The sequence below is a fragment of the Ammospiza caudacuta genome, chromosome 1 (assembly GCF_027887145.1).
Source record: "Ammospiza caudacuta isolate bAmmCau1 chromosome 1, bAmmCau1.pri, whole genome shotgun sequence".
Classification (NCBI taxonomy): Eukaryota; Metazoa; Chordata; class Aves; order Passeriformes; family Passerellidae; genus Ammospiza; species Ammospiza caudacuta.
In genome coordinates, this window is record NC_080593.1 from 94,736,821 (window position 1) to 94,762,489 (window position 25,669).

At 40.9% G+C, this 25,669-nt stretch overlaps 1 protein-coding gene across 3 annotated transcripts in view; it reads right to left on the reverse strand.

Annotated features, from left to right (window-relative positions):
* Positions 1 to 251: 251 nt before the first annotated feature.
* Positions 252 to 25,669, reverse strand: part of CARMIL1 (capping protein regulator and myosin 1 linker 1) — a 188,116-nt gene continuing 162,698 nt past the window's right edge. For 2 of the 3 annotated variants that reach the window (XM_058800699.1, XM_058800690.1), the window contains 9 exons: positions 23,877 to 23,943; positions 23,369 to 23,565; positions 19,298 to 19,404; positions 16,707 to 17,139; positions 11,631 to 11,709; positions 8,620 to 8,853; positions 5,853 to 5,987; positions 4,109 to 4,255; positions 252 to 1,304 (listed from right to left, as the gene is read on the reverse strand). In XM_058800699.1, coding sequence (XP_058656682.1) covers positions 1,168 to 1,304; positions 4,109 to 4,255; positions 5,853 to 5,987; positions 8,620 to 8,853; positions 11,631 to 11,709; positions 16,707 to 17,139; positions 19,298 to 19,404; positions 23,369 to 23,565; positions 23,877 to 23,943 — 1,536 coding nt within the window. In that variant the 3' untranslated portion in view covers positions 252 to 1,167. The remainder of the gene's footprint in view (positions 1,305 to 4,108; positions 4,256 to 5,852; positions 5,988 to 8,619; positions 8,854 to 11,630; positions 11,710 to 16,706; positions 17,140 to 19,297; positions 19,405 to 23,368; positions 23,566 to 23,876; positions 23,944 to 25,669) is intronic. The other variant, XM_058800709.1, reaches the window with a different exon arrangement.

The window sequence follows — 25,669 nt, forward strand, 5'->3', positions numbered from 1 at the left end:
TAGGTGTTTCTGGCTCAAAGAAAGGTTATTTTTCTGAAGATTCCAATTGAGGAGAATAGTGAAGTGATCTTCCTGCAGTATTTTTATGATGTGCATGAGTCCCTTTCAGCTGGAACAGGCACTTTACTAGGAGAAGAAAAATTAAACAGGTTTTGTCTTAACTGCACACTTTGCCTATGTGACCCAATGCCAGCATTCGAAGATCAGAGACCATCAGACCACAAACAGTTCTGTAAAAATGAAGACTAGTATTTCAGTTGTAAAATCATTTTTTATTGTTACAAATATACATATGAATAAAATCCCTTCAACCTGCAATGTAAGTGGGTCACCGTGAAATTTGCATCCCCTCCCTCAAAAGCTGACATGTTTTTACAGATGTTGAACTATGTTTCTCATAGAATTACACATTGAAATGAAGCTAATATGCAGACAGAACCAAGGAAGGCCTCCAGAAAACACCAATATTAATAAAATTTCAATTGCTCTCATTCCAATCAACTATATACATTAATATACGAATGTGGAAGCATACCATGGTTATACATAATCCAAATTCTTCTCTGTTGTGCTTTCTGACAGTACACAAATGTAAGCGTTGGAGCTTTATGTACAGTAGGAGAACAGGAAGAAAGAAGCTCCCTATGGGAGAATGTAAAAACCATACCCAAGCATTTAATATATATAATCTATACAAATTATTTTATTAGTGTGCTCTTTTAATATAATTACAATGTGCAATTGCATACCGCAAGAATATATTTATAGGTAAGTCACGTGCAGATCTGACACATTTACATTCAGCAGTACAACACATTACCTGCTGTACAGTGTATTAGTGTAAGACAGTGTCCAGTTAATTTGCTTTGCTTTCTAAATGCCCTAATGCAGGGCACTCCTTGTAGCTGCTTCAGAGAAATTCAAGTAGAATACATGAAAGTATAGCTGGCTTTAGGCAAAGGCATGGAAAGGAATGCCTTGCACTGTACACATCAGAAATTAAGGACCGAATCAATGCCAGGTGTACTGTAAGTCATGATTGGAAGATCAGGTTTTCTGCAGGGAAATGTACCTGTGATGAAAGAGCAGCTGACTAAAAGGGCTGTTGATTGCTGAACCCTGATTGTTATGAAAAGCTCTTGCGCTACAAAGCACTTGTACAGATTGCTAAATAAAAATAAAATCTTTATCTGCTTCTTCTCCAGAGTCACTGGACTTGCTTCCCTGATGGCCGTCTTTACTTAAGGACCTCTGCTTCAGTTCCTGGAACTCATGAGACTGCTGCCCAGGGCTTCTTTTTGCAGCTGCATAAAACAGAAACAGGATTTACTAATGATTGTAGAAGAGAAAGGAAGATAAAAAAAACAATTAAAAAAGTCATTAATGCACATGGGAGCTGCTCCTGATACCACTGAATTAATTTGCACTAGGAGGAGTAGCATAGGCCTATTAATTCTTCACTCCAGAAAAAGGTGAGAAGAGAGAGTCTGAGCAAGCTTTATTCCACTGGTTGGTTGGCTGGCAAGCAGGCAAACTTGAAACATGACACTCAGTATTTCACTGTGACATGGATAAACACTACAGTTAGAAATGGCCTGGAAATTTTCTTCTTATCACACCACTTCCAAACCAAAACAGCATTTTTTTCCCAGCTGGGATGGATCTCATACAGTGCACTCCTGACAGCTCAGACTGATGGATGTGCCAGCTGGGCATCCCTCAGACCAGTGAAGCACATCTCAGGCAGGCCTGTCTCCCTAGCAGGACACATCTGTGTTCTCCTTTTTGATTCAGCAGCTTTAAACAGGACAGATGTTCATCTCAGCATCCAAGTTACCCAAACTTCTTCTCCCTGCTCCTCTACACTTCCAGGTCCCAATGTCCTCCCTGTCCCTTGATAAGGACACCCATGGCTCTGCACCTTGCTTTGCTTGGCAATGGGGTAAGCAGGAGGCCATATTCACTTCTCATGATTTAAATGCAATAGTACACATTCTGTTCACCCAGCACTCTGAAATCTCCATAAGGCCAGGGCTTTCTCCAAATCTATAAGCCTCAAAATAAATTGGAAAAGAAAGTTGTAAAACCTTATTGAGATTCCTGACCTAACCACTGGCCTACAACTGCCATGGTAACAAGATGGTTATACACATCAACCAGGGTGACTTTACCCAAGGACTGATAGCATTACAAATCTCATACTTGCACTTGAAGTGAAACTTCAAACACACAGTGGCCCTTAAATGTGATCTTGCTGCAAGTCACCTCACTTCACTCCCACAAAATTAAATGTTGTCTTTACAAGACCTTCTTTGCTCCACCATTTTGGGTAGGGATGGTCGGCTTTGGTTCACACTGATCCTTGTTCCTGACCACTTTTGTGAATGCCTCTCTTGACAAGGCACCAGGAGCTGCTGTGGCCATGCAGCACCACCTCTCCTTCCCCATGTACCAGGCACCTGTAGCCTCCCCCCTGCAGGGAACAGCCTACCCTGTCCCCAGCATGCAGCTCCAGCCCCAGCAGCAGCCTGCCACTGACCATCTCTGCCGCCATTTCAAAGTGTGGCAGGTTGTGTCACGGACTGCCGGGAATGTGGGAACTACAGAGAGGGATCCCAAGGCAGCCAAATAGTTCTCCTGAATCCTAAATACCAGTTTTCTCATTTGTGCTAGCCAAAATATGTGAGGAAATAAAGGCCAGCAGCTACACACACTCTGCATTCTTATCCTGGCATTACGAGCTGGGAAACAGGAAGGGATGTTGAGAAAAGTGTTTAAAGCCACTTCACAGAATTGGAGAGGATTATCCTGCAAAAATATTCAGGCATTTCTACCTTCCAAAACACCACTGCTTTTCAAAGAAATAGGTGCCTGGAAATTTTTTGAGTCATCCTTGATACCAGTACCTCCCAATAGATACCTGGCCTTTATCTGGCCTTCACTGACTTCAAACAAAACCCAAAACACATCCTGCAGCAGCCATTTTAGTTTATGGTCTGATAAATATAGGTAAGTAGTTTGCCTCATAAATGACTGAAGGATGTATCAGGTATTTAAGTCCACACAATGCAAGCAGGCTTCTGTCAGAAGAGCTTACCCTCGCCTCGATGAAACCGTACAACACAGGTGACCTGCAGCAGTCTACGGCAGGATCCCAGCTTACAAAACTTACTTTGTCAGAGAGGTATCTCAGAATGAACTAAAATATAATAATTTGATTCTGATAGGGAGGGGAGACTCCCAGTTTGGATGGACTAAGTTTGATTCTATAATACAAAAAGGATAAATTTTGGCCTGAGGAAAGGTTATGTGATGTCTTAGAAAAACTGTGGGTAAATGGAATTGCATAAGATGTTCAAATACACAATTAAAATACTTCAGAAAAAAAGTAATTTTGAACAACTGTTCAAACTAACCATTTAAGAAGTAAAGAAACATAAATATGTACCATTTGAGAACAGGAGCTTTTATATTTTAAAAGTACATAAAAGAAATGAACATTTTTATAGCCTACTGAATGAGCTCACTGTGAGTCAAAGCTGCTCCTTCAACTAACAGTGCTGGGCTTGGGTTCTTTAGGTGGTATTTTTCTTTGCTTTTGCAACTGAAAATCAAAGTAAGAATAAATAATCTGATTTACCCAGTTCTCAAATGGTTTTGTGAGTGATGCACTGAAACTGGCACTAACAATATTCAAGCTGAACTGTTTTTTGAAACACTAAAGTGCATGATCTTAGAAATGACAGGTGTGCAAGCACAGCAAGCAGCAGCCAGCCTACCTGCAGCGTGCCAGTGCTGCTGCACTGAGCAGTCACAGACAGTAGTGAGTGCTCTTCTGCAGAGGGGCTGCATGTGCTAGATGGGACTGGTCACTGAAGTTGACACAAAGGAAAAATGCACAAAACATGTTTTATCTGTGAATTTTTTCATGCCATGTAAATCCCATGAGGGCAGAAATATGATTAGAACCCCATGAGATTTTTACCTTTCTCATAATGACAGATGACAAACCCACACCCTTCTGTGGTTTCTTTGCTATTACCATTTCTTAACAATTGTTAGTGCCAGTTATCAAGCACCACCCTGATGAAAAATGAAAACTTCTAACCAGAAGTTGGCTGTGCCATCCTCTGCCCAAGCACATTAGCTTCCTCTTCTGCACTGGTAGAATACTGCCCCGGAGTGGTTCTCACGCTGCCAGATGGCTTGGCACAGTCAAGAGCTGCGTCTCTTTTTTGACAATCTCCTGTTTGCTCTAGCAAGGAAAAGGATTTGTTTATACTCCTAAGCTGTTCTGCAGGCCCACATACAGAAGGTAATATGAAAATTTTCACTTATCCAACCTATTCAGAGAGCAGTAATCAGTATGCCAGTTGCTTGTTTAAATGTAATCCAGATATGTTGAGGTGTTGGTAACAGCCTCACCATGCAAAGAGGTGTGTTTTCAGATTGTTCCATGAAGTACAGTTAAAATCATCAACATAAAGCTATTTTACAATCAAGTATCATCTAATTTGTACCTTTATTTCACAGGAGATTTAATTTTCTTACTAACTCGGACAGATTTGCAGTGATTTACCAGAAATAAATTGAACGTGCTAGCCTGAAGAGAGGCAGAAATAAATTGAACGTGCTAGCCTGAAGAGAGGCAGAAAGCAAGGACAGAGGAATGGCTAAATGAGGAAGTAAGACAGCAATGAATAAAAAAGAAAACATGAAAAGGAATAAAAATGAAAAAAACAGAATTTACTCTTTCCCAAACAACTTCATACAAAGCCCAGCAGCTCCTCAAGGACCTGGCAAATCTAAACTATTATTGATAAAATATGTACAGTGGCATATAGAGCCAAATAGAAAATTCTGTGTTTGACGGGAGAGGCTTAAAGGAGCAAGAAGTAAGGAAGCACAATGCCTGACTTCTGTTGCTTTTGGCAATCTGGATCATCTGAATGATGACAGTGGGCTCTGTAGGCAGCACAACTTCTCAGTCTTCACAACCCAGCATTATGTAGCTACCTCAACTCAGTTTTTCCCATTTTATGCTGTGAAAATCTGCTGTCAGAGTGTGAAAGGGCACCCCTTTGTTTCACAGCTTAAGTGATGGGAATCACCTTAGATGTCTTTCTTGAGGAGAGACCCAGGAAGGAAGACATCTCACCCCCAGACTTCAAACATCATCACTTGTGCCAGCTAACACCATGGTGAGCAACATTCCTGTGACTAATTCTCCACACACCCTATGCTATCAGAGGAAGCCTGAGCTCTTCTAAGAATCAACTCAGGGCATGAAAATGCATCAGCAAAAGTAGAAATTCAGCGCACACATGAAAATCAGCAAAGAGAAGAGAGCAGCCTACTGCTGTGTATAAAAGATAGCAGGTACCAAGCCTTGCCCTGGCACACAGAGACTCATTGCCCAAAGATGGGGAGGCAAACTCAGTCATGTGCACAGACCAACAGAAAGGAAAACAAAGAGAGCAGTGGGCTGGCTGCAAGGAACAAAGTTGTGGCTGCTCCCCTGGAAACATGCTGAATCACAGAGCTGCATTTCACACTGTTGCGTGAAATTTCAAATTATTGGTCTGAACATCTATGTTCAGACCAAACCAACCATAAATGTACACATGAACCCCTTAATTGTTCAGTTACATTATTAATACCCAGGGATTAACTGTTTATTTGATTTGATCAAAGGTAGGTGGACAAGATGCTGAATAGGTGATCAGATACATTTTCCTTGCTTTTTGCATCATCAAATGCATAACCCTCTTCCCTTCCAGGAGAAAACAAATTAGGAGATATTGAAACATCAAACTTCACTAGAAGACAGCAGGTTACACAAATACTCCTACCTTCTTGAGAAAATGATCTGACTGAGGGGCTGCTCTGACCATCCTTTTCTTTATCAGAAGGAACTTTCTTCAGCACTGGTGGAAGCAGGGCAACTTTTGGGGAACTGGGGCCGGAGGGAGACTCTGGAGCATCCTCTGTGGAGTACCACAAACAAAAGGGTGAGAAAGAAAAATTGTATCTACACTAAAGCTCACAGAAACAGTTGTTTATGATGGACCAAACCTCAACACAATACACAAACAAAAAAACCCACAGAACCTCTGTCAGAAAAAGAAGGATTCAGGAATTTACATTACAAAGTGAGAACAAATTGTATGGACCTCAGTCCAGGTGAAAGACTTTTAGCAGTTAAATAGAAATTCTCAATTTCAGCATTTTTCATGTGTGCTGCTATTGTAGTACAAATAGAAATCTAATGTGACCATGTGATTTACCTGCAAGATATAAGTAGCAATTTGTATGAACAGCTGAAAAAAAAATTGGATTTCTGGAAATATTTGTTCTAGTTATATTTTTGTTGTTCTGAGACATAATAAACTCATCAATTTAGATGTCCTGTTTCACAATGATAAGGTCTAAAAGTGAACCAGGGGGAAAAAAAACCATCAAAAGCATTACAGAATTCTGTGCTTCCATTAATAACTTCCCAGAGCATAACACAAGGGCATCCATAAAGAGTTGCTAAAAAGAAAAAAAATACTTCTATCTTCTGGACTGTGAGAAAATCTGAAACTTAAACTTAAATCCATAGTTTAAAACCATCTGGATATCTAGTTTCTCTAAAAGGTTGCATATGGATTATGTAAAGCAAGCTGACTACCATTTTACAGTCCTTGGAGGAAGACCTTTTCAGTCTTACACTCCACAGGCCTCATTTGGACAGTAGAGAAGTACAGCCACAGTGGATTATTAAACTGCTTTTAAGTTTGCTTTTCAAGAAGTAAACAGTGGCATGTGTACATAACAGAGGACCTACGAAGACAGGTTAGCATTGACAGAAGAACAAAAGCAAGTCAGAGTATCATCTGTATTATGCATTTGTAAAAACAGTTAATTCAGTTGCATATTAGAAATTAATCAAAACTTATCTCTGCTAAGGAGAGACGACAAAGAGTCAACTGTTTCACTCTCAGCACAGCAAAGTCATGAGCTTCCCAAATGCAATTTGGTATGAACAGATACAATAATTCTTGGACCTTCTCCATGCATTTGATATGCCTGTGAGGCCACTTGCTCAGGAAAGCTCAATATCAACACAAGGAGGAGCACAGTGACTGGCAAACACAGCTAGATACAGACTTTCAGTCTTTGACAATTTGTGGACATCTGAGCTGTGCTCCTTTGCACCCAGATTACTTAGTAAAAAATTTGCTACTATTTGTGGGGCCACAGTGCTGGAAACAACAGTGAGAGCAAGAACACAGAAAGGATGATTGCTTGGTTTTCTTCATCATGTTGCCTGGGCATCCTTAGGCAGTGGGTTACTACAAGTACTAGGACAGAAGTCAGACTGCAACAGAGCTGTGCTGCTTTTACTATCGACCAAAGAGCTGGATTATTATGGGTAAAAATTAATTACTCCCTTGTGTTAAATCCACAGTATGCTCTCTCTGCAGGAATAGGAGCTGGCAGAAACAGACAGCTCAGGTCTTCCTGACTGCCTATTTTACACACTGAGCACCACTAAATAATCCATGCCCTCCCTGTTGCATTCATCTTCATGAGCACCTTACCTGACATCCCTCACTTTGATGACCGTTTCTAAAATGGTCAATAAAATAAATGTAAATCCACCTAAAATCTGAAGGTGATTTTGTATGTGAACAACCTTCTGCCTACTGGAGTGCAGAGACTAAGGAAGGCTCAGGTTTCACATCAAGGGCACGGAGGAGGCCGTAACATCCCTTTGATTCCTCATCCTTATCAGAAAATTACATCATTCTAAGGTCAACAGTGGTTATGGGAAAAGTCAAGAGGGCTGCAAGCTCTTACAGATGGCCATGCTCATATTTTTCACTCCCTGGCAGTTAATGAGCTGTATTTGCTGTGGATACTTGGCAAGTCTGTAACTAGCTTTTAATTCTCCTCAATTGCAGTGGCTGTACTTTGGGAAGAGGAGGTTGTGGCACTGGCCTATTAAACAGCAGACAGACAAATGCATGGGAGATGTGCTGAAACATTTCCCACTATTGGAAACCTTAGGATTATATCTGGGCAGAAGGCAGTCTTGCAGGGTTATGAAGTCCAGTTACAATTATTTTCAGTCAAAAGCAATAAGGAAATAAACAAAGGCTAAACAAGGAAAAAGTAAGAGACAGCTAGTTTGTACAAGTTATTAAGAAACAGGCACTTACTTGAGGGGCTAAGAGCAGCCTGCCCCAAAACCCCAAGGACTTTCGTATATAGAACCAGGTTTTTAGAGAAAACATATTTATTTTTGTCAGTGCTACTACAATAGGCTTTGATGCTGAAGTAGTTTTCTGTGCTCACCTCTTCTGTTATAGCAGCTAACTCAAAAACAGCTCTGCCACTACTGCTTCTCACACTTTACTCTTGAGGATCACAGATTAAACCATTTTAATAAGTTTATTTGAATTAGGGCAAAAGGAGGTGGAAAAGAATGATGTGAGTCAAGAGCATGGCAATGAAGAACCTGTCCCTCTCCTTTTAATTTCTGTTCAGGATGTGGCAATGGCTGTCTCCACCACAGCCTGCACGAACAGCACCCAGAGCTGGGGATGACAACTGCCCAGAAGAGCTTCTCACCAGTACGAGAGGCAGAGCGTGGTTTCTGTGGCACTGTGGGTCGTCCTGCCAGGCTGGGCTTTGTTGACTGCAGTGGGGGCTTTGGACTGGTTGGTGTATTGGAAGAACTTCTTGCCTTTGCACCAGCTTCTGCCTTTGGTTCAGCTTTTGAATTTTTTTCTGATGACGCAGAGATGGAGTCGCCTTTATTCGATGCAAACCGACTCTCTGGAAGGGTCTGCTGTTGTTTAGGCACTGAAATAAACAGACACATAAAATAAAGTCTGCTGCAGCACGGAAGGGTCCATGCACAGCTATAGTGGTGAGGAAAACACCACCACAAGTTAACACATGCACTAATCACTGCAAGCAAAGCCTCTGAACCTGCTAATTTTGACATGTGCTAAGATTTGTGATTCAATTGCCCAAGACAGCAATTGCATGTCCCTCTTTTTAATATATTTGAGATGATGGCTAGCTGGACCTTATTCCTCCTTCATATTTCTAGGAGCAGATGGCACAGCCTACCTGCTGAGAAAACAATGATGGATCAGTGGAAAAAGCCGCTCCTGACTGTTTTGTGTCTCTACAGACAAAACGTTGGGTTTCCAAGATCAACAGAGAAATCCTAGCCCAGAAAATAAATCCCAAGTGTGTGACCAGCAGGCTACATCTTTTTATTTGTTGCTTTTAGCAAGCTCTAGAAGAGATTTTGAAACTCAGCCCAGATCAAAGTATTCTTTGTACAGTATTTTGATTTGTCTAATAACACTGTACATGGCTTACAGTTTCCACACATTAGTAAGTTTACCAACATGATGTTTATCCCAAAGACCAAAGTATTTAGAGATCAATTTACAGTGACTTGCAAGCAGTAAGTCAGTCCCATCTAGCTGTGCAAGCTGGTAGAAAGCCTGCTGGACTCCAGGCTGCTAACAAGCAAAAAGTCTGCTCTACTTTCCTACTCTGCAGCCTTCAGGAGGTCGAAAGCTTATATCTAGCAGTTTCAATGATAATCTTGGAACTTGTTTCTTAGCCTGGGCTTTCAACAGTTTTCACATCTTGAATCTCAGAAGAGAATTTCAGACTAACTGAAATGCAGACAGGTAGCCTTCATTCTTGGCAAAACCAAGTGTGTGCTCACAGAGGCTGACTTGACCTACCTACCTGCTATTCCCATTCAGAAGGCCTACTGAAGTGCTGAGGCAGAGACATTTTAATGGCAGTGGGAGGAAGGGAGGGAGAGTGTTTATACAGTCTGCTGCTACAGATTGGCTTATCTCCAGTATGTTTTTCCAGCCTATGTAGCTGTTTTCCAGCCCAGCTGGAGTTAAACTCTGGCAGAGCAGACAGCTGTATGGTGCATAGAGATGAGTGTGAGTGCGTGACAGGGAGAGTTTGTGTCTGCACATGTGAAATACCTCCTTGCAGCAAGTGAAACAGCGGGACACCACCTGCACCTGTGTGTGTGTGCATACAAAAGAAGCAGGCAACATCCACACACAAAGCAAGGAATAAAACCCCCAAAACTTATTCTTCTTCAGAACCACTAGCTTAGTTCTCCTGTAACAATATTCAGCAATTTTCCATTAACTTTCTTTCTTTTCTTCCTGACCTCAGGCCTTCTAACATTATTAGAGCACAGTAATTTAAAATAAATTAGCCCAAGCCAAAGACTAACTGTAGCTGCAACAATGAAAAGGAGCCTTGGGGAGCTCTCAAGTAAGACTGGTAAGGAAACAATTGACAGCTGGAGGCCAAAAGGAAGGGGCAAGCACAGTGCAGTGTGGTGGGGGTGAAATGTGTCATATACAGAAAAAACGACCAGACAAGTTGAAGTCACACACACCACTCTACTCCAATGCCCAAAGTGCAGACTATCCTTGCTCCTCTGACTTCAGTATGCTGTCTTCAGGGGACACACAAGGTCCTCCTCAAAAGACAAGCAGGCTTTAAAAGCACTGATTTATAGAATATTATGCTTTGAATACTATTTTTTAAAAGCTTTAGAAAGACATAAAACTTCAAAATTGGTATTTGAAGCGCTCAATCAAGATGGCCACATTTGGATTTTGATTTCAGCCTGTTTTCCCAGCCTTTTTTCTGGATGTTTTTGCAATCTTGTGTGCCAGGCTTGCAGGATACCACTGCTGCTGAGAAATCAGACCTGGATTTCCTAGTTCAGACCACTCCTTTCATGTAGTAAACACAAACCACCAGAGCTGAATCCCTTTTGAAACCTTTACTAGCCAGTCCCTAAAGTATACATGCAAACCAGTCTGTCAGCCTTGTCCTTGGCTGGCTGCAGTGTGCCATGTCAGGGCCCAGGACTGTGGCTTGACAAGGGCACGGAAAGATGAGGTGCAGAGGGAATTGGAGCTGTAAGCACTGCAAGGCTGAACACCATTTTACACACAATGGAGAGCTGCTTTGTGCACATGAGCAGTGTCTAGGGGCCTCCACAGCTTTGCAGACAGTCCTGGCTTCGATCAGACTGGTTAAATCCTGGGAAGAGACAGATGCCATTGACTATGAGTCAGGACTGCTGACAGACCAACAGCACTGCAGCCAGCTGAAAGTCAGCACCACTCAAGTTAGTATGAGCAGACCTAAAGCTTGAAAACTGGTCATATTTCCATCCTCAGATATATTGAGCATTTCCACTTCTTTGTGCACACGCATTTCTGCTGGCTCTTGGGTTGAGCTTCAGCTTTGCTGATCCCATTAAAAGCCAGCCTCGTTCCAAAGGTGTATCAGCCACAAAGGTGCCCCAGCCACCTGCACCAAGTACTTTCCCCTCCTGTGCAACAAGAGTAAAAATGTGAGCCATAAACTCCGCCCCAGAGCTGACTTCATGAGAAGTGCCCTCCATAGCACAAAAAGTGAGTTTGTTTCTAATGCTCTTCACATAGTGTAAACTCCTACTTTGCTTAACCAATTGCAGACATTCAATCTGAAGAGGGAAGTGAGATTTTGGACATCAGGCATGTTGTGTTTTCTAGGAAGTTTATACCAGGAAACTTATACTGTACCTGTACCACTTCCATCCATTCGTTCTGAGCTTGTTGTAGTGTCAAAAGACTCTCTGGGAGCTGTGTCATTCCCAAGTTTCTGAAAGAGCGAGTAAAACTCTCAGATTAGTAATATATCTGAAATTAATACAACTCAGTGATCCTGTTAAGTAAAACCCTCTAATTTGGAAGCCACGAGGCAGAGAAATCAGTAGCAACAAGAAATGGTGCACTCTCTCTCTTTGTTTCAGAGTTTGGAGATGTAAGTGGGAAGGAAACTACCTTGATTTGCACCTAACACTGCGACATTCCTATCAGAGCTGCAATGACACACTGCCTCCTATGTAACAGGTCTCCTGGCATAGCTCTGCATCTAAAAACTTCTTGTTTGAAATTAAACCTTTTTCTGAAGATCTAGATTTTGAATATGACTACTAAATTGATCTTATGCTCTTCTACACAGAAGTATAACTTCTTATTTTAGATAAAACTGCAACTACAGAAGTAGCATTGCTTTCATATTTATAGGATTCCTCTAAAAACCTACAGACCTTATTTACTGAAAAGTTTTTAAAGCTACTTATCACCAGCACTGCTGGGTGCTCAGCACCTCAAAAGAAAAGGGACTTCTGGTTTATGTGCTGATATTTTGCCTTTCTTCTATTGTAAATAATAGGTTTCCTAACATCTTGGTCTCAAAAAAACCCACAAACTCTCAAGGCTTTTGTCATGTTATAGCTAAGTGAGGTTGAAACCCATGGATTTATCAGGAGAAGTTTAGATATGCAGCACTTGTAAGAGAACCAGCCTCCTTTTACTGCCTTACCTGCTACCAAAGCATAGTGAGAAGGACAAATGAGAGGATTCAAAAAAAGCACAGAGAAGTAGGCGCAGGATAGGACTAAGAGAGAAAGCCTTAGAAAGATAAGATTAGGGACAGAAGTGAGGTTTTTTTGTTTTTTTTTTTTTTTTTTTTACCTATAAAAGTAGGGATAGACTTCTGCAGCCAGGTAGCTTCAATCGTGATCTTTATTTGCTATTTCAAGACAGTCAGTGTGGCAAATGGCTTAAAGCAAATGATTTGTTCTGGTGAGCTTTGCATTTGGTTATATACCCATGCATAAGTAACATTGATGTGTTTAGGCCACTGCTACTGCTCCAACACCAACTCTGACTGTCCCTCTCATTGCATTTAGAAATCTCAAACATGTGCCACACTGTACAAACTTGATCACTGCCTTTTGGGGGTTATGACCTGGAAGACTGCTACGTATAGCATATAGTTTAAAATGGGACAACAGGAAACACAGGAAGAAAATGGCTACAAGTAGCAGAAGTACATGCCTACTACAGAAAAACTGATGTGTTTAGAGTGGAATCAGTATTTCAAATACAAGCATCAAGAAATGATCTCTAAATATCTGTGCTGGCTGTGTGCCTTTCTCATGCACTTCAAGAGAAGATGATTTTGGGGAGTGATGCAGAGGACAGTGTAGCTGGCCATACAGATTTACTGATACCTCCACTTTGCTCGTATAATTTCACAGCTCCTTAAACAAAGCCTCTCTTCAATACAACAAAGAGAATGGAGATGCTGAGTGTTTGCTATACCTGTGTAAGTTCTGGCAGGGTGATGCTATCTCCCAGCATCTCCTCTAAGAACAGGTGAACACTTAGAATGGCACACTGCATTAAGGAGGGTGCTATTAAAATAACCATTAAGCTTCCTGTGCTGTAAAACTACCCTGATACAATGAAGTCCTCTGGACAGATGAACTCTAGAAATGCTGTGACTTGTAGGGCCAGATTATTTAGCTACGGTGTCCATACGGACAAAACAAAGTCACTTCCAAAGACAGAAACATTAGGGCTTTGTGCCACTGGGCAGAAACTCAGTTTTTGTTCCCATTTCTTGACTGACACTGATATTTTGCCTAAATTCTCACCTGTTCACCTCCTACGGCTACACGTTTTTCTATAAGAGTGTCTTGGCTATATATATTTTTTAAGGGAATACCACTCTCCTTCTGCTGGATTTTTCTTCTGTACCTGGGAAAAACTACCATTTTTTGCAAAAATCTTTTCATGGAATGTCAATTCTCTTGAATTCTCACTTTCACTGAGAAACTAATTTTCTTATGCAAATACTGAAGAAAGAATGCATAACACTTAAGTACAGTAAATGACTTAGGAGAGCAGCATGACTGCATGAAACTAATTTCACTGTAGTTCCTTCCTCCCTCTCTAGTTATGGGACAGCTGGGGAAACATGACCATGTACCACGACAAGCAGAAAAGCCACTGCTGGCACCTATTAGTGTAGTACTTAAAAATGCAATTAGGATGTGAGCATGTTTGGCTACCAACTGTACACACATTACAAACAGCTTATGGTCCCCAAACAACACTAAACACTGGCAGCAAAAATTTACCCAGAGAAGTCAGATCAATGCAGGTGAATTCATCATGTAGATAAATAATGCCCGGGCTGTATTTTTAATAGGAATTTGTGCAAGGCTGGGAAACACTCCAGAGCTGGGTGACACTGAGAGGGAATAAACAGGCTATGAGCGATGGTTTCCTCGTGGGCCTTGCTCAGGTATTTAAAAATCCAGTGTGTAACACTAGATGGAGCTGAAAGATCTATTTATGTGTGCCCTGAGGCAACACTGACCTCCAAACACTTGACTCTACCATTAGTGCCAATTCCCTCCTTGTATTCTAAGCACAAGAAAACAAAAATGCATTTACCATCTTTCCATCTACTCTGCACCTGCTCATCACTTTTATCTGTAACAAGACTGTGGTAGGGTTTGAATGAAATAGTAAATTCCTTCTGGCTTTGTTTTCATGTAAAATAGCTTAGATTATAAGCAGCCATCTGTACCTTATAGGAAAACACAATTTTCTATCATATTGAAATTCTGATAAATTTGAAGATGTTACAGAACTTGATATGATAACCATCCTAAACAATGTAGCAGTGGGATGCTGTCTTCTGCAGCTCAGGTGTCAGGATACTGTATGATTCCCATCTTTCATGAGTATCATGAATAAAAGTGCAAACCTAAATTATTTGATATTGTGATGGAAGTATGTGAAAAATGCTTTTGAACAGCAGTTCAAATTTGTGTCCTCTGAGAAACATTAGGGATAGATAACTCAGTACTCTGCTGTGTACAGATTCCTATTTCAGTTCAGTTTTATTGTCACTGTATATGTATGTACTTTTGCATTCCATAAATATAAGACTGTACAAAAAATAAGATAGATAACATTATTTTCTTGTCATTTAAACCTGAAATAAGAGGGCTGACCTTTCCAGTCAGTAAATAGGTTAAGTGTGGTAAAAAAAACCCACTCCAAAACCTTGGAATAGGCATCAACAACTTTTACTTCTGAAGGATGGAATTAAAGTTTCCAATTAATGTTATGAAAGCTCACCAGCTGAAGAGGACTTTTACTTTCCCCACTTATAAAAAGATTACACATGCTAATATTCTACCTCAGTCATGTCCTTCCAGATTTTACTCACTTGACTCAGATTTGACTTGTAGATAACAAATGTTAAGAACCCAAAGACCACGAAGCATACACAATTATGTGCTTGTAAAAATTCATATAATCTGGAACAGCTTGGTATTTTATAAATTAGAGGCAGGGAATAATACTCTTATTTAAAATCATATGGCACTTTATTTGAAAACTTGGTGCTTTAGAAGTCAATGAGACTATTCATGGGCATTACTTAATACCAAGGAGAAAGGAAGGAATTGGTCATTCTTTAGAAAAATCATTTCTGCACTGGGGATCCCTTTAATGATCCATACACAACTGAATTAATTCAAATCTGCTTGTGATAAGACTCAAGAACTGTAAGGCTATGAAAAAAACGTAGAAATGGACTTTGGGTGCCTTGCTTGGCCACAGCAAGACAACTCTATATGTGTCAAAGGAAGGAAAACACAACAAAGCACAAGATGAGCTTTGTTGTAAAGTAACACCTTTTAAATGACAGGGGACAGTGACGGCAAATGGAGATCATCTGAGTGCCCTGCACATGGAAGAAGAGGAGAGAAGTGCAAAAAGGCTGATTCTTTGGTATTTGTGAAATATGCCAACGGCAGCTGGCAGGAAGCAGAGGATAATAATGGGGAAGAACAATGGCAAATGGACATCAGGCAAAATAGGCCAGCACAGAATACTTTGGAGGAACACAAGGATTTTCCACTCTGTACATTTGCAGAATGAAGCAGAGTTCCTGCCCAGGATCAGCACTTCACAGAAGAGAAAATTACAGAGAGCAAAGAGAATCTGGACAGACAATTAGAAATAATTTTTTAACAGGTGATTTTCTTTCATTGTTAGTATTTAAAATACATAAATCAAAAGCATAAAAATAATTAGGTGTGGTACAAAAGGACATAAAAATCAAAAAGTGCAACAAGAAAAGTATATGCCAAATATTGTAAATAGTGACTGGTAGCCAGATTTACTTCTCTGCATGGAATATATAATTTAAGACACAGAAGACCTCTCCATCTGTCTACATAATTTTCTGAAAGAGAAGAGTACAGCCAGTCACCACTGTAGTTTGCCACATACCTGAGGTATTTGTGTGCAAGGGGCACACAGTAGGAAGCCTGTCCTAGTTTTACCTTTTCTGAAGCAATTTCAGTATGCACTGTGAACAAGCCACACATCATATAGAATGGAGATATTGAGCTGGGCTTACTAGCTGGCTCCAAGTTATTCTGTGATTATGTGCAAACAATTACATGTCCCCTTCTGTGTTTGTGATGGTCTGACACCAAGTGCAAGGGCAGGTGTCACTCCCTCCCCAAGGAGGGCAAAAGTGCAGGATTAAGGGTGCAACTCCTGCACCACACGTGCAGCCTGTGCCTTGGCCAGGCTGTTTGTGCTCAACCACCACAGCAGAGAGCAGTCCTCTTGCAGGAACACCACAATGCCTGCTGGAAACCAGGACTGATGTGTCAAGCCCCAGCCACCAACCCTTGCAGTCCCAAACCACCTCTCCTGAAGACACACAGTTTGGCTCTCTTTTTAACAACTCAATAGAAATCAAATTGCCTTCACCTTTTGAGCAGAGGCAGCTCTCTTCTCCTGCTTGGCTTTCATTTCTGCGAGCAGTCCACTGCCCATCACTTGCACACCGTACCTCCGGCCTCCCTGGGGGCTTCCCTTGCTGTCACCCCTCTCAGCTTTTGCCATATCATCTGTCTGCACCTCCTCCAGGGAGTCTGGAGTCTTTAATTCCTCGGATCGCTCTGCGCCACCATTCTGCTCCGCAGGCTTTGCCTCCTTCTTGCTTGTGTCTAAAGCTGGGCTTTTTGTAGCAACCTTGGGTGAGGAGGGCTCCTCAGCCACCGACACAGTCTGGGGGCGTTCGGATTTGGAGCCTCTTGATTTGATTAAGTTAAGGAAACCACTCTTCCTCGAGTCTCTTTTCTTCTTCTCATCACCTGCTTCACTGTGCTCGCTGCTGTCTGAACTTTTAGTTGATGGTCTCCTAAAAAAGACACAGACATTTCAATCTTTTCTTCACTCCCCTTCTCCCTTTTTAAAATAGTATCAAATGACTTCTTCCAGGCAAAGCTAATCTTTCATACGATCCATATGTTGCCCTAGGCCCAATCATTACCTGGTGAATCTACATTAAAAACAGGACAACTAGCATTGATCATATCCTTCAGGATTCTTGTGCTGCTTTGTGCAGTTGTTTCATCTGCACTGGGCATCCAGCTGTTTCTAACACCAGCCAGCTCTAACCAAGCTGTCTACACACATAGATACTGGGTTTGCATGGCCAGGTTTTGGTAACAGGGCGTGCACAGGAGTGGCTTCTGTGTAAGGAGTCCTCCTGCTGAAGAGGAAGGAGCAGCAGAGAATGTGTGCTGAACTGATTTCAGCCACCATTCCCTGTCCCCTGTGCCACCGGGGAGGAGAGGGTAGAGAAAAATCAGGAGTGAAGTTGAGCCCTGGAAAGAAAGAGTGGTCGAGAGAGATATTTTAAAGATATGGTTTATTTCTCATTATCATAGTCTGATTTGATTTGCAATATATTAAATTTATTTTCCTCCAAGTTGAGTCTGTTTTGTCCATGACATTAACTGGCAAGACATCTCTCCCTGCCCTTATCTCAACCCAAAAGCCTCTCATTATATTTTCTCTCCTCTATCCAGCAGGAGGGGAGTGATAGAGCAGTGATGGTGGGTACAGGGTCAACCCACCACAACATACAATTTCACTCTGCTCTGTTTCCAGAATGCACTTCCTGTGGCTTGCACCTGCCTATTAGTAAAAGGAGAAGAACTGATCTAGGCACACCCTTGCTTTCTCATGTTTAACACAGCTTTTGGGAGATCTTGTTCCTTAAGGGCTTGAAATAGGAACTAGCTGGCAGCTGGCACAGCCACTTTCTCTCAGTAAGGAGTACAGAGGTCACTTTTACAGTGCAGATGTTCATCTTAAAAAAAAAAAAAGGAAGCCCCCGAACCCAAAAGAAGAAAAAACCAAAACCAATCCCTAAAGAGCCCACCTCCCACTAAGGTTTTCTAGAGGCATCTTCTGAGCAGAGTATTCACACTTAAGGGCAAAGCTGAGCACATGCACATTCACATAAAAGCACCCCAACTGGAAAGAGAGCCACTGGCACCCCAAATAAAGATCCTCAGCAAAGAGCACGGCCAGGGATGGGCAAACAGGGATGTGCAAGTTCACAGGGAGATTTGAAATGAGCAGCTGGCAGGCACCCAAAGAAAGCACAGGAGAATGAAGCCTGTGAGCACCCTGATCTTGACCTGCTTAGGACATTTTTCAAAGCTACCATAATTTCATGCCTCCACAAAGTATATCACACATGGCTTCACATGTCACTACAGATATCTATAACTCATGGTGACTTTAGAAGATTTGCTTTTCCTGGCACAGCTATCAACCAGTCACACTTACTCTTTTCCTTAATGGAAAACACAGAAAGGGTCATTCCAAGTTGCCTGGAAATCACCCCTGTTTTCTCATTTAGTTATGGAAATACTCTGTGTGTGCATGTGCACAAACATGTATAAATTCAAGAACCTCTACATGCATGCTTCTGTAAATATACACCCAGCTCCAAAGCAACTGCATAAGCTCATATATATATATATATATATATCCCTTATATAAAGAAGGAGACATCTTTCAGATTAATGTTTTGCTTAAACCTGGAATACTACAAACTGGTGAAACACATCTTTAACGTATTTCAAAACCAGCATAAATCTACTGTCATCTATGAAAACGCTGTACCCAACAGCACTCCTCACTAAAGAGAAATACCACGTGTACAATGAGCACTGGGGAGACTCTCAACCAATATAAAGCTCCCCTTCAGCTCTAATGAGCTTCACTGAAGGGTGAAATGAAGTAAACTGAAATATAAAAATATACACTAGTCATTAATCCCCTCAATATGGTATAGTAAAGCAATTCATTTCAAAGTAGCCACTTTTAAGGGCAGGTAATTGAATTCACAATGTCTTGACTACTAAGGTATTTTCTGACTTTGACAACTGCAACCCTGGATATTGGGAACAGGAGTCAAATACAGCTTGAAAGTGCTGCTTGCTTAGTTATCAAGATGGACTTTTTAAAAAAATAACTTCTAAAAATTTTTTTAAACTTACTTTGAATCCATTTTTGTCACTTTCTTAGTGAAAAATTCATCCACACCTTCATCCACTCTCCCCATGAGGCCATTCTGATCCCCTTCTGGCGTTACTCCAGCAGACACCTGACAGAAGAAAAAACTCTCTCTGTTATACAATAATCTAAGCATGTTTGCTCCAGTGATAATAATTAAGAATTAAGACATATAATTTTTATGTGCCAACCAGAACTCAGTGCAGACGACAGAATCACCACTGGAATTCCCCCTCTAGTAGTCAGGCCAGCTGATGCATTACATCAAATGCAAAATAACCCAAAACACCAGTGACAAACTGGATGCTGCAATGCATGAGGCCAGGAATCAAATGCCTTGGGCTTGAGAGAATAGAGGTCAGTCAGACAAGCAACAAAACACATAAAAAATAAATCCTGATCAGGTGGTGACCTGAAGAGAAAGCATTTTCAACAGACAGTTGTTTCCCTATTTGGAGAAAAACCTGGATTTTGGACTTAGAGATTTAGAAATAGAGCTCCAACAGGCTAACAGAGCCTTTTATAATTCATTCAGTCTAGCACTTCTAAAAGCAGAGACTGTAAATACAGAATCAGGTGTTCCATTTTAGGAACCAAACACAGACTTTTGCTCAATGTCTGAAAACAACAAACTTGCTCCCCATCTTTGATTTCAATGCCCACATTTTGAATATGGGTGACCTCAGGCATATAAACCAGGCTGGCTTTGAAATACCTCCCGACCACAAAGGCCCTGTGAAGATGAGCTGATGACTCTGCAGCCTCCTGAAGATGAAACAAGCAGCCTCCTAGGAGGACTTCTCATGTGGTCTAGCTCCTGTACCTGGCTTTGATGTGGAAAAGCTCTATTACCAGTAAAGAGACTTCCTTTAATTCAAATGCCACATGGAAACCTTTTAGATGACTACAGAGGACTCCCCAAGACCCAACCCATTTGTACTCTTGGTAGTGCTAAGGATCAGGACACAAAATAACAGGGGTTGTAATTTGAAACAATTCAAATCAAGGAATCTCCTAGTTGCCACTATAACTCAAGAGTAAACCCACCTTCTCTTCTGATGTGGAATACAAACTTTCTATGCTTCAATACTCTTAAAAGCTGCTATTAATATCAAACCCAGTCTCATTAAGTCAGGCAAGTGGGTTTCATATGAACCATGCTTTGACAGAGCCATGAAACTTTTAACTTTCCATTCCTGAACCCTGTTATTTTTGTTATCAAAGATAACAGTTAATATTTTATTGACACCTGCTGTAGCAATCTAATAGTGATGTCAAAGGAGCCCACCCGGTAATGACTGCTTTGTTGCCAGTCAAACTGGCAACAGATTTTCTATGAAGAACAGTTCTAGACTAAATTAGCAAAATGATTTATCAGATTTCCAACTTTGGTATGCTCTGTAGCCAGCCTGCTGAACTGGAACATCTCACAGTAGGCAGGGGTGCACACGCCTTCATCTGGGTTGGTCTTTGTGACAAACCCCTTATCACAAACCCCTTATCACCGGTGTCTCAACCGAAACACAAAATAAAAGCGAATGACGCATTTTAGCAGAAATGAGAAACCACTGTACATTGATACTGTAGGCCGCCAGGTAGCAGGGATAAACATGAAAGTATCAAAAGCAAGAGGATCTCCTTAAGGGGAGCTAATTCCAGGATCCAATGATCTACAGCAAATGAGAAGATCTACCTCATAAAGAGAAAATAATTTGCATCTGAAACAGCAGCAAGTTCCTAAAAATTAATGAAAGATGTACAGAAATGTTGAGGGTCTAATAAGGTCCTCAAGGTACAGGATATTCTTACAGCTGTTATTGTAACACCTTCTGGTACCAGCATTAACTGTAAGACTGAGCTCTGGTTTATTTTGTGTTTTACCCTCCTAACTCTTAAAAAAAAAAAAGTGTTAAGTCTTCATTTGTCCTTTTTTATCTCTTTTCTAAGCTTAAGTTTAAAAGCAAGCATGCTTCTTTGTTAAGGAAAAAAATGGCTTTGAAGCAGAAATAAGTAAGATGAATCACAATTGCTTTCATACATTAGAGATTCACCTCCTTTGCTGTACTAAATCTTCACACATGAAGGAAGAACTCATGAGGTTAAGATCTCACAAAAATCTAAATTATAAACAACTGTTTTATCATTTTGCTTCAAAGTTAAAGCTACTTGAGACTGGATGGCTTTGAGTTTTTCTTTTTTTCCCCCTCTCTAAACATTCATTCCAGTAGAAACTCTGTCAAAACTATAAATCTTTCTTCTGCCTACCCACTCAACTCAAGTTAAAAGTTTGTTTCTCTTTTTTCTCCATTTTCTCCTTTCTTTTCTTACATTTTTCAGCTTCCAAATAACAAATCTGTTTTGCAGCAAAACCAGAGAAGTACAGCTATGATCATCTGAGACCCCTGGAATTACTAAATACAAATAATGGGAACAGCAAACAACCCAACAGAGCTGCTTTAAGTGGCAGGAAAGGTCAAGATTTTGCCTCTCACATTTCAAGTGCTTTCCCTAAGCATTGCTTTCTGTATTCTTGAAGTGGCAAAGCCAGCAGCAAATCAACCCTGCAAGCAATGTCACAGTCCACTCATGACTCTGACCTCCAAAATCTGGCTGTTTTATTTTCAGAAGCATCAAAACAAACATCTTAAGTCTTTCAAATATTTGTTTGGACTCAGTTTGAGAACTAGTAAGGAACTAAGTGGTACATAAAAACAAGACAGGGACATATGAGTTTAACTAAAAAAATCTCCTTTCAATTTCTGCAACTAAATTAACTCCCAGTTTCCTAATTAATTCAATATGGATGAGCATTCCACAACGCTGCACTATCATGGGAAGTAAGACTTGTCTACAAGGAGTGACCTTTTTGCTGCTGTTGAAGAAGACACTGCATGTGCTAGTTCCATGCCTGATAGTGAAGCACTTGCCCCTCCCACGCCCCCACTCCTTGCACCTCCTTGTGCTGATGGCACAGGACATGCTGAGCTTGGAAGCCACTGGGAAAACACGTGTGTTCTGCAGCAGTAGTGGAACTGGGAGAGTAAACACAGATGTGTTTTCACTACATGGAGACAAATCCATTCTTCTGCAACCTCTAACCTTCCCAGCGAAGCACAAGGGAATGGAAAGCTGGCTTGAATGTTCCCTTTGCTTTAATGTTTCTCCCTTTCCATGTGGTACAAAAAGCACTCCACTGTCTTTCCCAGCATTAGGGAAATTTTCAAGGATCCTCCCAATTGGAAATCCTCAGGAAGCAGAAGAGGCCACAGGCATTTATTGTGAGGCAGCCTAACGCAGAGAGGAAACGGCTGCCCCTTGATGGGGCTACTTATCATATCAGCTGTGCCCTGTTGCTGTGAGATAACTCTGTAACTCCTCCTGATCTGTCCTCACATACCCTGAGGACACACCATCATAGAAATAAATCTTTACTGATGCCGTATGCCAAGGAAATGGAGCTGTGGGAACTCCACGCACGTATATTGAGTTCACACCAATGCCTTTCGTGAACAGACAGTGCTCTCTTCTGTTTTGCCTTTCTAAGGCAGGCTCCAGCATGAAAAGCAGATCTGTGACTATGCAGATTTGCTGGCCCAAACACCATCTTCAGTTTAGGAGCTGTGGGAAGCTGGGTGTCACAGAGCAGCTCCTCTGAGAGCTGAGAGAAAGAAGAATTCATGCCAAGTTACCACATCTTAATGCAGGCAGAAAAAAGGATTAAGACTTAACAAACCCTTGCAATGTAATTGAAAAGTCTCATGATATTTTGTGCTTTGTGAAAGCTCCAAGCACCTCCAGAAACTGCCTCCATGAAAAAAAATCAAAAGCAAAATAAAAAAGGATAAAACATATCCTGGATTTAGGCTGTGTCAAACAAGACAAAAAACTTGTAATAGGGATAGCACACTGAAAGACATGAATACCAGAAGAAAAATTAAGTAGTCGTTTATGGCTTTATACCTTCAGCCATTGTCCTCATTACACTGCAAGACCTGATTCATGGCAAAAAGCAATCAACACAGGACATTGCCAGCAATATTTTAATGTAGACTCACTGCTGCTTGGCTGGGTTGCTGCTTTTTATTCCTTTTGGGCCTTAATTTTGTAAAGTGTTCCAGTTTCCTTCCTTCTTCTGATGGCAGTTCTGAAATGAATCCAGAAGTTCGTTTGTCTGGCCTGCTGGAAGGAAATGGTGGGTCTTCTATATGGATAGGTACTTCTTCCAGTGCTTTATCTAGATCAAATTCCATTTCTAAGAAAAATCAAAACTTTCTAATTAGATTTAACATGATATTTAAAACAAAAGATGATGCCATTCCTCTTTTTGGTGGCAAATAATTATAAGCACATTCAGGGAACTTAGCCACAACATTTCTGTGAGCAGAGAGCACTGTGAGCCACTATTTACTATAAAACAGCAGAGTCCCAAAACAAAGCAGCCAGTGTGGGCCACAAATGCAATCCAGAGGGAGGGAGAATCACCTGTGTTATTCAACCAAGAACCATCTAGAACCACCTCAGGCAAGCAAAGAAACAAAATGGTTTTAAGGAATTCTCACTTACCAAAAGCTCTGGACACTGGCCGGAGCATTCTACTGTGGATGCTTTTCCTTTTTGATTTAGGAGTCATCTATCAACACAAAACAAAATAACAATTACTTTAGGGGACAAAAGAAATTACAACAACAAAACAGTTTTTCAAGCCTATGAACCATTTAAAGATCTGATTTGATTTAACACCAGAAGGGAATGGTTTCCCTTCCTCTCTCATACATTCAGAACTTTTTCTAAATTTGTATTTTAACTGACTTTGAACACAACCAGGGAGGTAGTTCATTTTTCCCACTAAAAGTGCAGGCTGCACACAGGATGATTACTGCAATTGTCCAAGCATTAACTGTTTGATCTCCAACTGTAAGACAAGGAAACTATTAAAATCTCACCTCTGCAGAGATCACGAGGGACTCATTTAAGACTTAATTACTTTGTCCAACACTGCAGTTAATGACAATACCAGGAATAATCTACTCCTTGTTCTGGCTTTTATTTTTGATACAAAACACGCTTCCTCAGTTCATTTGTTAGTGGTATGTCACTGGGAATCAATGCATCTGGACATCACCACACAGCTCACCAAACTTCCCTAGGAAAATGAGCCTTGGAGAATACAGCCCTTCTTCAAAAAACAAAACCACCATGTTGGCAGTATCTGTAGCAAACACATGACTTCCTTGGACTTAACACACATTGAGAAGAGGTGGAAAGTTCAGCATATGTTCAACACAGTTACTGAATTACTGCTACCAGCCTTCTGATCTTCACGTTGCCAAAAAAAGTAATACAATGCCTTCAGAGCGTAAACACCCAGACTTAAGACTCAAGTTTGCTCTTTTTGGAAGAAAGTTGTCTGTCTTGTCTTGACTGAAGCCTTCTGAAAGTTTGCATGATAAGAAAAACAGTTTTGCTATAGGAAATGGATGCATCACCAATTCCAAACCTCTTAACATAGTTCGGCATTGTCAGACTTTTTGTTTAAAAGTTGAACTGCGGGTTTTCTCAAGAGTTAATTTAAAATCACTCAGGTTCTATAAAGATGGGCTCCTTTTGTGGTAGAGTTGTACATGGTGGCTTTAGTGATACCCATGTATTTCCATTAACCTGCTAGTCTTGAAGCCTAGGGACTTTAAATCTAGTGGCTTCAAATTCTGGAGTATCCGTCAGCTAGCTGTTATCAATTAATGTTACTCATTAACAGAATTGTTAATGAAGGTTAGGAGTATCAATTTTATATCAGCCAGAAAAAAAAACAGTTGGCATTAACATTTCAGACAAATCATGAAATGTTTAAGGCAAACATTTGCTAGTTTTTATGTATGGAAAATTCAGCGCACAGACTCGCATGTGCCGAATTCATATTCCCAAAGTAGTCCCGAGGATCATTACACCACTACTCACATGCTCAGGGTTATGACAGATCTTTTTGTGATGGGACAGCTATTACCCATGTTCTCAAGACCAGAAAAGGACTTGAAGAGTGGGCAGTGATAGCACTGCCTGGGCAACAAATAAATAGATAAATAAACCAGAACTCTGGTTTTATGGACATGTACATTGTTGGGGGAAAAAAGACACCTTCAGCTGTTGCAGGTTTCCACTTCCACATTTGACAAAAATTGGTAAATGACACCACAGTTTCAAGACGAGCCAGGAGTAGTTTGCCACCTGAGCAAACTCACAATGACACTAATGAGCAGGCAAAGTGTTGCTGCATCAAAAGGTCAGACACTACTTTCAGAGTTACCAATAAGTTAAATGCAATGGATCGGATGGCGAGTGGCTGGAGAGGTGCTGAATTT